The 17,706-nt window shown below is 48.2% G+C and overlaps 1 protein-coding gene across 1 annotated transcript in view; it reads left to right on the top strand.

Moving 5' to 3' along the window:
* col11a1a (collagen, type XI, alpha 1a) overlaps positions 1–17,706 on the top strand; it is a 682,771-nt gene that overhangs the window by 444,464 nt on the left and 220,601 nt on the right. The window contains exons 38-39 of the mRNA XM_041208311.1: positions 4,489–4,542; positions 6,799–6,906. Coding sequence (XP_041064245.1) covers positions 4,489–4,542; positions 6,799–6,906 — 162 coding nt within the window. The remainder of the gene's footprint in view (positions 1–4,488; positions 4,543–6,798; positions 6,907–17,706) is intronic.

Below are 17,706 nucleotides of genomic sequence, written 5' to 3' on the forward strand. Positions count from 1 at the left end.
TGTTACACAGTGACAGATCTGTCCCCACCATTACTGTGTCCCAGTGTTATACGGTGAAAGAGGTGTCCCCACCAGTACTGTACCCCAGTGTTATACAGTGACAGTCCGATCTCCACCAGTACTGTTCACCATTGGGATACAGTGACAGACCTATCCCCACCAGTACTGTACCCCACTGTTATACAGTGACAGACTCGTCCCCACTAGTACTGTAAACCAGTGTTATACACTGACAGACCCGTCCCCACCAGCTCTGTACTTCAGTGTTACACAGTGACAGACCTGTCCCCACCAGTACTGTGCCCCGGTGTTACACAGTGACAGACCTGTCCCCACCAGTACTGTACCCCAGTGTTATACAGTGACAGACCCTTCGCCACCAGTACTGTACCCCAGTGTTATACAGTGACAGACCCTTCGCCACCAGTACTGTACCCCAGTGTTATACAGTGACAGACCTGTCCCCACCAGTACTGTAGCCCATTGTTATACAGTGACAGACCTGTCCCCCCCAGTACTGTACCCCAGTGTTATACAGTGACAGACCTGTCCCCACCAGTACTGTACCCCAGTGTTATACAGTGACAGACCTGTCCCCACCAGTACTGTACCCCAGTGTTATACAGTGAAAGACCTGTCCCCACCAGTAATGTACCCCAGTGTTATACAGTGACAGACCCGTCCCCACTAGTACTGTAAACCAGTGTTATACACTGACAGACCCGTCCCCACCAGTACTGTACTTCAGTGTTACACTTTGACAGACCTGTCCACACCAGTACTGTGCCCCGGTGTTATACAGTGACAGACCCGTCCCCACCAGTACTGTACCTCAGTGTTACACAGTGACAGACCTGTCCCCACCAGTACTGTGCCCCAGTGTTAAACAGTGACAGACCGATCTCCACCAGTACTGTACCCCTTTGTGATACAGTGACAGACCTGTCCCCAACAGTACTGTACCCCAGTGTTATGCACTGACAGACCCGTCCCCACTATTACTGTACCCCAGTGTTATACAGTGACAGACCCGTCCCCACCAGTACTGTACCCCACTGTTATACAGTGACAGACCCGTCCCCACCAGTACTGTGCCCAATGTTTTACAGTGACAGAACGATCTCCACCAGTACTGTACCCCAGTGTTATACAGTGACAGACCCGTCCCCACCAGTACTGTACCCCAGTGTTATACAATAACAGACCCCTCCTCACCAGTTCTGTACCCCATTGTTATACAGTAACAGACCTGTCCCCACCAGTACTGTACCCCTGTGTTATACAGTAACAGACCCCTCCCCACCAGTACTGTACCCAAGTGATATACAGTGATAGACCCATCCCCACTAGTACTGTGCCCAGTGTTATACAGTAACACACCCCTCCCCACCTCTACTGCACCCCAGTGTTATACAGTACCAGACCCGTCCCCTCCAGTACTGTACCCCAGTGTTATACTGTGACAGACCTGTCCCCACCAGTACTGTGCCCAGTGTTATACAGTAACAGACCCATCCCCACCAGTACTGTGTCTAGTGTTATACAGTAACAGACCTGTCCCCGCCAGTACTGTGCCCAGTGATATACAGTGATAGACCCATTCCCACCAGTACTGTGCCCAGTGTTATACAGTAACACACCCCTCCCCACCAGTACTGTCCCCCAGTGTTATACAGTAACAGACCTGTCCCCACCAGTACTGTTCCCCAGTGTTATACAGTAACTGACCTGTCCCCACCAGTATCGTACCCAGTATTATACAGTGATAGACCCATCCCCACCAGTACTGTGCCCAGTGTTATACAGTGACGGACCCGTCCCCACCAGTACTGTGCCCCGTGATATAGAGTGATAGACCCATCCCTACCAGTACTGTACCCCAGTGTTATACAGTGATAGACCCATCCCCACCAGTACTGTGCCCATTGTTATACAGTGACGGACCCGTCCCCACCAGTACTGTGCCCCGTGATATAGAGTGATTTACCCATCCCCACCAGTACTGTACCCCAGTGTTATACAGTGATGGTCCCATCCCCACCAGTACTGTGCCCAGTGTTATACATTGACAGACCCGTCTCCACTAGTACTGTACCCCAGTGTTATACAGTGACAGACCTGTCCCCGCCAGTACTGTACCCCAGTGTTATACAGTGACAGACCCGTCCCCACCAGTACTGTACCCCAGTGTTGTACAGTGACAGACCTGTCCCCACCAGTACTGTTCCCCAGTGTTATACAGTGGCAGACCCATCCCCACCAGTACTGTAAACCAGTGTTATACATGACTGACCCATCCCCACCAGTAATGTACCCCAGTGTTATACAGTGACAGACCCCTCCCCACCAGTACTGTACCCCAGTGTTATACAGTAACAGACCCGTCCCCACCAGTACTGTACCCCAGTGTTATACTGTAACAGACCTGTCCCCACCAGTACTGTGCCCAGTGTTATACAGTAACAGACCCCTCCCCACCAGTAATGTTCCCCAGTGTTATACAGTAACAGACCTGTCCCCACCAGTACCGTACCCAGTGTTATACAGTGATAGACCCATCCCCACCAGTACTGTGCCCAGTGTTATAATGTGACAGACCTGTCCCCACCAGTACTGTGCCCAGTTTTATACAGTGACGGACCCGTCCCCACCAGTACTGTGCCCCGTGATATAGAGTGATAGACCCATCCCCACCAGTACTGTACCCCAGTGTTATACAGTGATAGACCCATCCCCACCAATACTGTACCCCAGTGTTATACAGTGATGGACCCATCCCCACCATTACTGTGCCCAGTGTTATACAGTGACGGACCCGTCCCCACCAGTACTGTGCCCCGTGATATAGAGTGATAGACCCTTCCCCCCCAGTACTGTACCCCAGTGTTATACAGTGATGGTCCCATCCCCACCAGTACTGTGCCCAGTGTTATACATTGACAGACCCGTCCCCACTAGTACTGTACCCCAGTGTTATACAGTGACAGACCTGTCCCCACCAGTACTGTGCCCCAGTGTTATACAGTGACAGACCCGTCCCCACCAGTACTGTACCCCAGTGTTGTACAGTGACAGACCTGTCCCCACCAGTACTGTTCCCCAGTGTTATACAGTGGCAGACCCATCCCCACCAGTACTGTAAACCAGTGTTATATAGTGACTGACCCATCCCCACCAGTAATGTACCCCAGTGTTATACAGTGACAGACCCCTCCCCACCAGTACTGTACCCCAGTGTTATACAGTGAAAGACCCGTCCCCACCAGTTCTGTACCCCAGTGTTATACAGTAAAACACCCCTCCCCACCAGTACTGGACCGGAGCGTTATACAGTGACAGACCCCTCCCCACCAGTACTTTCCCCCAGTGATATACAATGATAGACCCATCCCCATCAGTACTGTGCCCAGTGTTATACAGTAACAGGCCCGTCCCCACCAGTACTGTACCCCAGTGTTATACAGTGACAGACCCATCCCCACCAGTACTGTACCCCAGTGTTATACAGTGACAGACCCCTCCCCACCAGTACTGTACCCCTTTGTTATACAGTAACAGACCCGTCCCCACCAGTACTGTACCCCAGTGTTATACATTGACAGACCTGTCCCCACCAGTACTGTGCCCAGTGTTATACAGTGACAGACCTGTCCCCACCAGTACTGTGCCCCAGTGTTATACAGTGACAGACCCGTCCGTACAAGTACTATACCCCTGTGTTATACAGTGACAGACCCCTCCCCACCAGTACTGTACCCCAGTGTTATACAGTAACAGACCTGTCCCCACCAGTACTGTACCCCAGTGTTATACAGTAACAGACCCCTCCCCAGCAGTACTGTACCCCAGTGTTATCCAGTGACAGACCTGTCCCCACCAGTACTGTACCCCAGGGTTATACAGAGACAGACCCGTCCCCACCAGTACTGTGCCCCAGTGTTATACAGTGACAGACCCATCCCCACCAGTACTGTGCCCCAGTGTTATACAGTGACAGACCCGCCCGTACCAGTACTGTACCCCTGTGTTATACAGTGACAGACCCCTCCCCACCAGTACTGTACCCCAGTGTTATACAGTAACAGACCTGTCCCCACCAGTACTGTACTCCAGTGTTATACAGTAACAGACCTGTCCCCACCAGTATTGTACCCCAGGGTTATACAGAGACAGACCCGTCCCCACCAGTAATGTGCCCCATTGTTATACAGTGACAGACCTGTCCCCACCAGTAATGTGCCCCATTGTTATACAGTGACAGACCTGTCCCCACCAGTACTGTACCCCAGTGTTATACAGTGACAGACCTGTCCCCACCAGTACTGTACCCCAGTGTTATACAGTGACAGACCTGTCCCCACCAGTAATGTGCCCCATTGTTATACAGTGACAGACCTGTCCCCACCAGTACTGTGCCCTATTGTTATATTGTGATGGACCTGTGACAAATTCAGATATTTAATAATCTTTTTGATTTCTTTCCCTCAGGGTTTCCAAGGCAAGACTGGCCCCCCAGGTCCAGGAGGGGTGGTTGGACCTCAGGTATAACTCAATCCATAGACATATTGTGGGAACTGGGTTGCAGTGAAGGTGGGTGACCAGAGGAGCACTCTTTGTTGGCAACTGAACCATTGAACGGGGCAGGAATGTTAAGAGTATAAAATCTTATTGATACTCTGGGCAGATGGCAGCGTTTAACTGCCATGTTGGAACTCTCTGATCTGTTTCCAAACACTGCTTAGGTCAGCTCGCTGTCAAAGGCCTGAAACTCTGGGCAGAGCTGAATCAGCCCTAGGCAATGGCCTCTCCATTAATCAGCAGCTGGGGATTGTGGACACCACAATAGGTCCCCGCACAGTATCCTACACTTGGCTGCAGAATGGAACTGACTGCTTTATCTACAGGTTTCTTTGGAACATTCTTGGTTTTAGAACCTAAAGGGATTGGATAATGTCGGCCATGAGCAGCTGTCTCACTGCGTCCAGAACAGCCGATCCAGAGAACACAGCCTGAGCTTGACGGGGAAATTTAAAACTAATCTGGGGAAACAATATTTCAGAGAGTGAGTGATTAATCTATCAAACAGGCTCCCGAGGGAGAGGGTGAAAGCTGTTGGTGTTGATTAATTCAAATGGAGATGAGAGAGATTTCTCCCAGAAAATAACATTTTGGGCTCCAGTATCTGACTAATTGGAGACCTGACGTGTGGTGAGTGGAGGGAGTTTGGGAGGAACAGGTGACTCTGGACCTATGGTTCCCAAAGGTCCCCCCCACCTCACTGGGGGTTTTCCTCACCTCATGTCTGGGGGTGTTGTAGACTCACCGACAGAGATTGATCACTGTGATTGGTCAATAACTCCATTCTCACTGGACCATGTGACTACCAGGACAGCAGAATCATAGAATGGTTACGGCACAGAAAGAGGCCATTCAGCCCGTCGAGCCTGTGACAGCTCTCTCCCTCTGAATGGGTAATTTAACCTGCCCCACTCCACCGCCCTTTCCCTCTAGATCTGTATTTTTTTCTCTATAGGAACTTATCCAATTCCCTTTCAAAATCAGTGGATTAAAGATGAGCCCTGGATCTGGGCCTGTTATCTACTCATTTACATATTTCTGTCTGGTTGTTGCATGGCTCCACCATGGTGGTGATAGGGGCTGTGAAACAGTGTCACAATGTTCCAATGCTCCACAATCCTGGTGTTAGTGCAGTCTCACTCCAGAATACAGCAGCGTGGGATGATCCTGTTCCAATTCTCTTCAGATTATTTGTGCCTCACCACCTGGACATTCCTCAGGAGTGAGGGGCCAGCAGAATTTCATCACCATGTCCTGGAGAAATGGTGCAACGGGACAGCCACCCCATTTCTCAATGAATTCTGTCAAAGCCGTTGCTGGAAATACCGGATTCAACATGTTTAGAATTCGTGAGCATCTTCTTTGGACTAAACACAAGAAACATAAACAGAATTACACAGAACTTCCAGCACAGAAACAGGCCATTCAGCCCAACTGTTCCGTGCTGGTGCTTCTGTTACACATGAGCCTCCCCCCACCCCCTCTCCGTCTCCCCCTATCAGCAGATCCTTCTGTTCCTTTCTCCCTCATGTGTTTATCCGGCTTCTCCATTAAACACATCGACACTACTCACCTCAGCCACTCCCTGTGGGAGTCAGTTCCACATTCTCCCCACTCTCTGTATAAAGAAGTTCCTCCTGAATTCCCCATTGGATTTATTAGTGACTGTTTTATAATGACAGCTCCGAGTTCTGGTCTCTCCCACAAGTGGAAACATTTTTTCTATGTCAACCCTATTGAACCCTTTCATAACTTTAAAGACTTCTAAACTCATCCGTTGGCCTTCCCTTTCTTTGAGAAAAGAGCCCCAGCCTGCTCAATCTTTCCTGATCATTACCAGCTCCGTGTTCTGCTTCCACATGGTGCAATCAATCGCCTGTGATAAATATTTCCATAGTAATCTCGGGAGTGACATTAAAATATGATGCCTGCTTAGAGGTTTCTCAATGGTTTGATAATTATTATTAATCAGTTTTACGTAAACTGTGGCAATAAATTCTTCTCTTTGGAAAGAGCTTCTCAGTCAGAAGATAGCTCTTAATTATAAATAGCTTCAGCCTATCCACAATGGATGGTTTTAATTTCAAGAATGACTTCTCAATTTTGTAGACTGCGATGAACGTGAGTCCTGATGGTTTAATGTTATGTTTAATGATTAGTGATGATTAATGAGTGACATGCTGGTTCTATTGCTTCTCTAACTCCTGTTGTTTGTGTTAGGGCCCGACTGGAGAGACAGGACCGTTAGGTGAGAGAGGACACCCAGGTCCACCTGGGCCGCCGGGGGAACAAGGACTCCCGGGATCTGCAGGAAAGGAAGGTGCTAAGGTGAGTTTCGCTGGACATCAGTGAGGGTCCCACTGGGACAGAGAGTCAGAGCCAGTGTTAGGGTCAGGGTACCAGTCTTATGTTAGACCAGATATCTTGTTACTCAAATTACTGATTTGCTTTTGTTACGTAAACTCCAGCTGCTCATGACTGGGCAATAATGCAATCAGCCCCCGACCTGATCCCACCCAACAACTCCAATTACTAATGGGCGCCCCCCCACCCCCACCCCCCCAGCAATCACAAACCTGCAAATACCCCCCAAACTCCCCAAGCTCCACAGCTACCCAAACCACAAACCTTAGAAACAAAAGCAAGAATAGATCATTGAACCTGCTCCACTGTTCAGTATGTCCGCTGCTGATCTGCCTCAGCTCCACTTTCCCAGCTGCTCCCCATTTCCTTTAATTCCCTCAAAATTGTTTGATCTCAATCTTGAAAATAATCAATCATGTAGCATCCACAACTCTCTGGGGAGAATTCCAAAGATTCATAAGCTGTTGAGTGAAGAAATGTCTCCCCATCTCTGTCCTAAATAATTGACCCCTTATCCTGAGACTGTGCCCCCATTTTCTAGATTCCCCAGTCAGGGGAAAAAGCCTCTGTGTCTATCCTGTCAAAGCCCTACAGAATCTCATGTGTTTCAGTGAGATTACATCTTATTCATCTAAACTCAGAGAATATAAGCTCACATTACTCAGCCTCTATTCATTGGACAACCCCCTCACCTCAGGGACCAATTTAGTGAACGTTCTCTGTATGGCCTCCAATGCAAGTATATCTTTTCTTAAATACAGAGACCAAAACTGTACAGAGTATTCCAATATGAATTTAGAGTGACTGCCCTTGACATCGAGGCAGCATTTGACCGAGTGTGGCATCAAGGAGCCCTAGCAAAACTGGAGTTAATGGGAATCAGGGGTTGGAGTCGTATCTGGTACAAAGGAAGATGGTTGTGGTTGTTGGAGGTCAATCATCTCATCTCCAGGAAATCACTGCAGGAGTTCCACAGAGTAGTGTTCTAAGCCCAACTATCTTCAGCTGCTTCATTAATGACCTTCCTTCCATCATAAGGTCAGAAGTGGGGATGTTCTCTGATGATTGCACAATGTTCAGCATTTGCGACTCCTCAGATAGTGAAGCAGTCCATGTCCAAATGCAGCAAGACCTGGACAATATCCAGGCTTGGGCTGACAAGTGGCAAGTAACATTCACACCTCACAAGTGTCAGGCAATGACCACCTCCAACAAGAAAGAATCTAACCATCGCTCCTCGATATTCAATGGCATTACCATCACTGAATCTCCCACTATCAATGTCCTGGGGGTTACCATTGACCAGAAACTGAACTGGACTAGCCATATAAATACTGTGGCTACAAAAGCAGGTCAGAGGCTTGGAATCCTGCAACCAGTAACTCATCTCCTGACTCCCCAAAGCCTGTCCACCATCTACAAGGCACAAGTCAGGAGTGTGATGGAATACTTCCCACTTGCCTGGATGAGTGCAGCTCCCACAACACCCAAGAAGCTTGACACTGTCCACGATAAAGCAGCCCACTTGATTTGCATCCCATCCACAAACATTCACTCCCTCCACCACCAAAGCACATGAGTAGCAGCAGTGTGTGTACCATCTACAAGATGCACTGCAAGAATTCACCAAGGCTCCTTAGACAGCACCTTCCAAACCCACAACCACTACCATCTAGAAGGATAAGGGCAGCAGATAGATGGGAACACCACCAGCTGGAAATTCCCCTCCAAGCCACTCAACATCCTGACTTGGAAATATATCACCATTCCTTCACTGTCACTGGGTCAAAATCCTGGAACTCCCTCCCTAGCAGCGCTGTGGGTGTACCTACACCACATGGACTGCAGCGGTTCAAGAAGGCAGCTCACCACCACCTTCTCAAGGACAACTAGGGATGGGCAATAAATGCTGGCCCAGCCAGCGAAGCCCACATCTCATGAATGGATTTTTTAAAGAGCCCAAACTCCTTGCAGGCCTGGGAGAACCATCTACAAACCATCTACAAACTCCTTGCAGGCCTGGGAGAACCATCTACAAACTCCTTGCAGGCCTGGGAGAACCATCTACAAACTGCTTCAAGTGAGCTTCAGTCTGGGATTCTAGTGCAGTGCCATCAGCAAACAGTTAACTGTTGGATTCGGACATTGTGCCCTTTGGTCTTGGCGTGCAGCCTTGCCAAGTTGAACAGCTTGCCTTCAGCTCTGACATGCAGGTAGACACCCTTATTTGAGTCATTGAAAGTGTACAATAGCAGCAGGGGAAGAATATGCCAAAGAGAGTTGGTGCCAGGACAGAGCCCTGCCTTACCCACTGCTGATCCACTGTGATGTTGCTCGATTGTAACTGATGGAACTGAGCCTGTTGTCCTGGAAAGAGGAACTGATGCCCGGGAGAACAGGCAGACAGCCTGTATTCTGCCACAGTTTAAAGATTCTGTCTCTGCTGATAGGGTCGAAGGTCTTGGTGAGGTCTACGAAGGTAATGTAGAGTCATCTGCGCTCTCTGTGGCACTTCCACTATCACTGCCAAAGTGAGAAAATCATGTCCGCTGTCGATTTGCCATCTCTGAAGCTGCTCTGAGACTCTGGGTAGATGCGCGATGCCCATTGTCTGCAATCTGGTCAGAGCAACACAAGCAAAGGCTCTCCCCACAATACAGAACAATTGTTACAGCCCCTGTGATCGCCTTTGCTTTGCTACATTACACATGTCTTGAGGCACAAATTACTCCTTCCAGCAGAGACACAGAAGCTCTCGGAGATGCTGCAGCAGGTGCTGGTTTTCCATTGTTGATGATTCCAAGTGGAATTTCGTCGTTTCCTGGGACTTTATCACTGGCGAAACAGTGAGTGGGCTTGTTGAGCTCTGCCATGGTGGGCTTGATGTCCAGCTCCTCTGTGACAGGAAAATCATCTGCATCGACATTCTCCTTTGTGTAGAGTTCAGGATCGAGCTCCACCCGCCTTCCAGTTGCTCGCTCGGTTCAGTGATGACCATCCTCGTCTTTATCTTCAAAAGGGGCTGATCTGCTTGCCGCTGGACCTGTTGCTTTTCTGATTCCTTCATCCGCCCCTCCAGCATCCTGGATTGTATACTGGTGCCAAGTTTCAACCAGTATTGATTGGCATGGTGCCCAGCATTCTGCTGAGTCCTGATTCTGACAGCTCAGAGACTATCTAGATTTTGTGTGCTGGGACTTGCTTATGGCTCATAAGTGCTCTCCTCTTGGTTGCACTAACTGGCTTAATTTCAGTTCAATAACTCTCAAATTAGTTAGCACTCCTTTGACCCCTCTCCCCGTATGCAGTGAGTGCACAGTTAGAGATGGTGTTTTGCACATGATCGCACTTTGGCACCTCCCTCTGGCCTTGGGCTTTGTTGTCTGACCAAGGATGCTGGGGAACTCCTGGGTCCTTTCTGGGTCAGTGGTACAGAAAGTGTTGATCCCAGGATGATCTTTCCCCTTGGAGTGGTATAGCTCTCTTGGCTGAAGCCTGACCTTGCTACACACCAGGGAGTGGTCAGTGCCACAGTCAGCGATATGATAGCTGTGAGTGATGAGGGCTCTGCTGAGGGTGATATGTTTGGTGATGAGATTCAGCTGGTGCCAGTGGTGTGATCTTGAATGTCTCCAGGACACCTTATCACATGGCTTGGTTTGGAAGTAGCTGTTCATCACAGCCGTCCATGGTAACAGCATAACCCCAGCATCTCTGTCCACTTTCATTCATCTTGCTGATTCTCTGGTGCCCTCTGGACACTGGCCAAGTTGAGTGGGCAGTACCCACCCTTCCGCTGAAGTCCCCCAGAAGGTACATTCTTTTGGTGCTGGGAATTCTGCCAACTACAGAACTATTGAACTGTTTAAAGAAGACACGTTGTTCATCAAAATACAAGAAATGACACTGATCAAAAAGTGGCTGCCACGAGTCACCTGTTGAATGCTACTGTAAAGTTGACCACTTTTCTGGAAAGTTTCTATGTGAATTTCGCTGCAGGCCGTTACATGGAATTTCACACTTGGGGGGTGTCAAGGCCCCCACATAAAGACACCTTTGAAAGGGGAGGCATTAAAGATGCAATGTGCTGGATTTTGATCAGATAATCAGCAGACATTCAAAACCCCTTGTGGAGGACAAAATAACCCCCATCTCCTGGAAACGTTCTGGTAAATCCTCTCTAAGTCCTCTCAAAGGCCTCAATATCCCTGGTTGTTTGTGTCCTAGATAATTGCACCCTCCCAGGACGAGGTAGGCTTGTTATTGACTAAAGGTCAACAACATGAGTTATGAGGCGGGGTGGAGGGGAGGGGTAGGGCTGGGGTGAAGGTTTGAGAGCTTCAGGGTTGGTTGTTCTCGGGGAATGAAGCGTTCTGGGGTGGGGGTGTGTTGGGTGGCTGGAGGATGGGATTTGTTTGGTTGAAGCAGGTCAGAGTTTGAGATTTGAGGGATGAAGATTTGGTGGTTGAGTGGATTGGGAGTGTCACAATAACAGGAAACTGTGACTGAGATATTACATTTAGTTCCCTCATCTAATATATATTGTGAATAACTGGGGTCCCAGCACCGATCCCTGCGGTACCCCACTAGTCACTGCCTGCCATTCGCAAAAAGACCCGTTTATTCCTACTCTTTGTTTCCTATCTGCCAACCAGTTTTCTATCCATCTCAATACACTACTCCTAATCCCATGCGCTTTAATTTTACACGCTAATCTCTTATGTGGGACTTTGTCGAAAGCCTCCTGAAAGTCTAAATAAACCACATCCACTGGCTCCCCCTCATCAACTCTACTAGTTACATTCTCGAAAAATTCCAGTAGATGTGTCAAGCATGATTTCCCTTTCATAAATCCACACTGACTCTGTCCGATTGTGCCACTGTTTTCCACGTGCCCAAATATTAAATCTTGTTAAATGGACTCTAGAATTTTCCCCACTACCGACGTCAGGCTGACTGGTCTATAATTCCCTGTTTTCTGTCTGCCTCCCTTTTTAAATACCGGGGTTACATCAGCTACCCTCCACTCTGTAGGAACTCTACCAGAGTCTATAGAATCTCGGAAGATGACCACCAATGTATCCACTATTTCTAGGGCCACTTCTTTAAGTTCTCTGGGATGTAGATTATCAGGCCCCGGGGATTTATCGGCCTTCATTCCCATCAATTTCCCCAATATCATTTCCCTACCAATACTGATTTGTTTCAGTTCCTCCCCCTCACTAAACCACCCTGTGTTCCCCAACATTTCCCCATGTTTGAACCAAGGCTGTAATGAGGTCAGGAGCTGAGTGACCCTGGCAGAACCCAAACTGGGCATCAGTGAGCAGGTTATTGCTAAGCAAGTGCCACTTGATAGCACTGATGGTGACCTCTTCCATTACTTTACCAATGATGGAGAGCAGACTGATGGGGCGGTAATTGGCCGGGTTGGATTTTTCCTGCTTTTTGTGTACAGGACATACCTGGGCAATTTTCCACATAGCTGGGTAGATGCCAGTGTTGTAGCTGTACTGGAACAGCTTGGCTAGGGGTGGGGCAAGTTCTGGAGCACAAATCATCAGTACTGTTGCTGGAATATTGTCAGGGCTCATAGCCTTTGCAGTATCCAGTGTCATTTTAACCATTTCTTGATATCACATGGAGTGTATCGAATTGGCGCTCCTGGTGAGGATTGCAGCAACTGATAAACTGGGCACCCCCATCATTGATGCTTCCCCCACATGGTAATCAGCAGGAGGTTTCCATGCCCATGTTTGACCTGATGCTATGAGACTTCATGAGGTCCGGAGTCAATGTTGAGGACTCCCAGGGCAACTCCCTCCTGACTGTGTACCACTGTGCCCCCACCTCTGCTGTGTCTGTCCTGCTGGTGGGACAGGACATACCCAGGGATGGTGATGCTGGTGTCTGGGATATTATGTATAAGGTATGATTCCGTGAGGATGACTATGTCAGGCTGTTCCTTGACTAGTCTGTGAGACAGGTCTCCCAGGGTTGACAGGGCTGAGTTTCCCGCTGTTGTTTCCGGTGCCCTGGTCAATGCCAGGTGATCCGTCCAGTTTCATTCCTTTCTTGTGACTTTGTAGTGGTTTGTTATAACTGAGTGTCTGGCTCGGCCATTTCAGAGTCAACCACATTGCTGTGGGTCTGGAGTCACATGTAGGCCAGACCAGGTAAGGATGGCAGATTCCTTCCCTGAAGGACATTAGTGAACCAGAGGGGTTTTTACAACAATCGACAATGGTTTCTTGGTCATCATTAGACTTTTAATTCCAGATTTTTAAAAAATTCAAATTCCACCAAACCCGGGTCCCTAGGGAATTACCCTGGGTCTCAGGGTTACTAGTTCAGCGACAATACCCCTACACCACAGCCTCCCTTACAGGGTATCTTCAGTGATATGAGCAGCTTCAGTTAATGTGGAGAGATTGGAGAAGCTGGGATTGTCCTCCTGAGAGCAGATAAGAGGAGATTTAATAGAAATTTTCAAAATTGTGAGGGTTTTTGATGAAGTGAATAAGGCAAAACTGTTTCCAATGGCAGGAAGATCGATATTGAGTTCGGTAGCAGAATGCTTATGTTACGGGGTGAAAATGCAGAGACTTGGACAAGAGTTCAGCTCCTATCATAGCAACGGGTGAATTTAAATGCAGTTAAATAAATGAAACTGGAATAAAAAGCCGCTCCAAGTATGGTGACCATGAAAGTATCAAATTGTTGTAAAATTCCATCTGGTTCACTAATGTCCTTTAGGGAAGGAAATCTGCTGTCCTTAGCTGGTCTGGTCTACATGTGACTCCAGATCCACAGCAATGTGGTTGACTCTGAAATGGCTGAGCCAGACATTCAGTTTTATTGAAGAAGGTGGCTCACCAGCACCTTCTGGTGGACAAAAACAGAATTACCTGGAAAAACTCAGCAGGTCTGGCAGCATCAGCGGAGAAGAAAAGAGTTGATGTTTCGAGTCCTCATGACCCTTCGACCGAACTGAGTGAATCCAAGAAAGAGGTGAAATATAAGCTGGTTTAAGGTGTGTAAAGGGTGGGGGGGGGGGGGCGGTGGGGGGTGGTGGGGGCGCGGTTTGGGTGGGGGGAGAGAAGTGGAGGGGGTTGGTGTGGTTGTAGGGACAAACAAGCAGACAGTTAGGGATGGGTAATAAATGCTGGCCTTGCTTTTATCTTGAATAAACAACAAAAGAAACTGATTGAACAGATTTAACGTGATGACCAAAGGAGCAGAGAAGACCTGAGTTGTTGTGATCTGGAACACATTGCCTGAAATTGTGGTGGAAGCAGATTCAATAATAACTTTCAAAAGGGGATTTAATAAATACTTGGGAAAATAAATTTACAGGGCTCTGGGGGAAGAGCAGCCGGAATATAATTAATTCATGGATCACTGGAAGCAGTAACAACACATAATCCATCATTTATATTCATTCATTCCTGGGATATGGTTGTCACTGGAAAGGTTGGGTATTTATGAATGCAGCAACTTGGTGAAGCTACAACACATGACTACCTGCTGACTAAACAGCATGGGTTAGACAGAGCTAAAGGCAAGGTTGAAACCTTTGCAGCCATCTTCAGCCAGAAGTGCCAAGGGGATAATCCATCTCGGCCTCCTCCGGAGGTCCCCAGCATCACAGATGCCAGTTTCAGCCAACTTGATTCACTCCACGTGATATCAAGAAATGGCTGAAAGCACTGGATACTGCAAAGGCTATGGGCTCTGACAATATCCCAGCAATGGTACTGAAGGCTTGTGCTCCAGAACTTGCCACACCCCTAGCCAAGCTGTTCCTGTACAGCTACAACACTTTCATCTACTCGGCTATGTGGAAAATTGCCCAGGTATGTCCTGTACACAAAAAGCAGGACAAATCTAACTCGGCCAATTACCGCCCCATCAGTCTACTTGCAATCATTAGCAAAGTCATAGAAGGGGCCATCAACAGTGCTATCAAGCAGCACTTGCTTAGCAATAACCTGCTCACTGATGCCCAGTTTGGGTTCCGCCAGGGCCACTCAGCTCCTGACCTCATTACAGCCTTGGTTCAAACATGGAGAAAAGAGCTGAACTCTTGAGGTGAGGTGAGAGTGACTGCCCTTGACATCGAGGCAGCATTTGACCGAGTGTGGTATCAAGGAGCCCTAGCAAAACTGGAGTCAATCGGAGTCAGGGGGAAAACTCTTCGCTGGTTGGAGTCATACCCAGCACAAAGGGAGATGGTTGTGGTTGTTGGAGGTCAGTCATCTCAGCTCCAGGACATCACTGCAGGAGTTCCTCAGGGTAGTGTCCTCGGCCCAACCATCTTCAGCTGCTTCATCAATGACCTTCCTTCCATCATAAGGTCAGAAGTGGGGATGTTCACTGATGATTGTACAATGTTCAGCACCATTCGCGACTCCTCAGATACTGAAGCAGTCCATGTCCGAATGCAGCAAGACCTGGACAATATCCAGGCTTGGGCTGACAAGTGGCAATGACCATCTCCAACAAGAGAGGATCCAACCAGCTTCCCTTAAACAGCATTTCCATTGCTGGATCTTTCACTGATACACACATTGAGTGAATGTGTAGAAAAAAATGAGGTATTATATTGCCCATTCCTACTTGCCTATGGAGGTGGTGCTGAGCCCTCTTGCAGTCTGTTCAATTCACTGTGTGACTTGCTGGGCTGCTCCAGAGAGCAGTTATGAGCTGGCCACGTTCCTGGGGGACTGGAGTCACGTGGAGTGCAGTCTGTTTCCTTGCCTAAAGGACATGACTTGGAAATATATCACCGTTCCTTCACTGTCGCTGGGTCAGAATCCTGGAACTCCCTCCCTAACAGCACTGTGGGTGTACCTACACCACATGGACTGCAGCGGTTCAAGAAGGCAGCTCATCACCACCTTCTCAAGGGCAACTAGGGATGGGCAATAAATGCTGGCCCAGCCAGAGAAGCCCATGAATGAATATAATAAATAAATTGTTTTATTTGACAATCCAGCAGTTTCGTGGTCACTTTTACCAAAACTAGAATTTGTTAACAAATTTTTTGAAACCAAAATGTTCACATTTTGAAATTGCTCCAAGGTGGGATTTAAAATCATGCCCTCAGGATATTAATTCTAGTAGTTGGAACATTTTCAAGGATACATGGTGCAATCACATGAAAATAAATACTAAAAATACTAACAAGCTATTCACTGGTTTACATTAAAATGCTGGAATAAAACAACTTATGTCATTCTTTTACTTTTGTTTATTTGTTCTCGGGATGTGGGCGTCACTGGCTGGACCAGCATTTATTGCCCAGCCCTAATTGCCCCTTGAGAAGGTGGTGGTGAGCTGCCTTCTTGAACCGCTGCAGTCTATGTGGTGTAGGTACACCCACAGTGCTGTTAGGGAGGGAGTTCCAGGATTTTGACCCAGCGACAGTGAAGGAACAGTGATATATTTCCAAGTCAGGATAGTGAGTGACTTGGAGGGGAACTTCCAGGTGGTGATGTTCCCATCTATCTGCTGCCCTTGTCCTTCTAGATGGTAGTGGTCGTGAGTTTGGAAGGTGCTGCTTAAGGAGACTTGGTGAATTCCTGCAGTGCATCTTGTAGATGGTACACACACTGCTGCTATTGTGTGTCAGTGGTGGAGGGAGTGAATGTTTGTGGATGTGATGCCAATCATACCCAGCACAAAGGAAGATGGTTGTGGTTGTTGGAAGTCAATCATCTCAGCTCCAGGACATCACTGCAGGAGTTCCTCAGGGTAGTGTCCTCGGCCCAACCATCTTCAGCTGCTTCATCAATGACCTTCCTTCCATCATAAGGTCAGAAGTGGGGATGTTCGCTGATGATTGCACAATGTTCAGCACCATTCACGACTCCTCAGATATTGAAGCAGTCCATGTCCAAATGCAGCAAGACCTGGACAATATCCAGGCTTGGGCTGACAAGTGGCAAGTGACATTTGTGCCACACAAATGCCAGGCAATGACCATCTTCAACAAGAGAGAATCCAACCATCGCCCTTTGATGTTCAATGGCATTACCATCACTGAATCCCCCACTATCAGCATCCTGGGGTTACCATTGACCAGAAACTGAACTGGACTAGACTAGCCATATAAATATTGTGGCTACAAGGGCAGGTCAAAGGCTAGGAATCCTGCAATGAGTAACTCACCTCCTGGCTCCCCAAAGCCTGTCCACCATCTACAAGGCACAAGTCAGGAGTGTGATGGAATATTCTCCACTTGCCTGGATGAGTGCAGCTCCCACAACACTCAGCGGCGGTAATGCCATTCAAATGTCAGGGGTAATGGTTAGATTTTCTTTTTTTAGAGATGGTCATTGCCTGGCACATGTGTGGCGTGAATGTTATTTGCCACTTGTCAGCCCAAACCTGAATATTGTCAACGCCCAATTTTGCTTGGGACCCTGACGGAACCCAAACTGAGTGTCAGCGAGCAGGTTATTTTACTGTAGTAAAATAGGCCAAAGCGCTTGAGGGGAATGGAAATTGAGACTGACTGCGGCCCTGAGCTACATAAGGGGATACTAGGGGCAGGTGATGAAATGCTCAGCCAGGGAGGGAGGCTTTTAGGAGCTTTTTAAGGAGAAAAGAGAGGTGGAAAGGTTTATGGAGGGAATTCCGGAGCTTAGGGCTCAGGCAGCTGAAGGCACGGCTGCCAATTGTGGAGTGATTAAAATTCAGGACTGTTCATTAGGCCAGAGTTAGAGGAGTGCAGAGATCTTGCAGCATTGTGGAGTTGGA

Source organism: Carcharodon carcharias, chromosome 16 (genome assembly GCF_017639515.1).
Source record: "Carcharodon carcharias isolate sCarCar2 chromosome 16, sCarCar2.pri, whole genome shotgun sequence".
NCBI classification, from domain to species: domain Eukaryota; kingdom Metazoa; phylum Chordata; class Chondrichthyes; order Lamniformes; family Lamnidae; genus Carcharodon; species Carcharodon carcharias.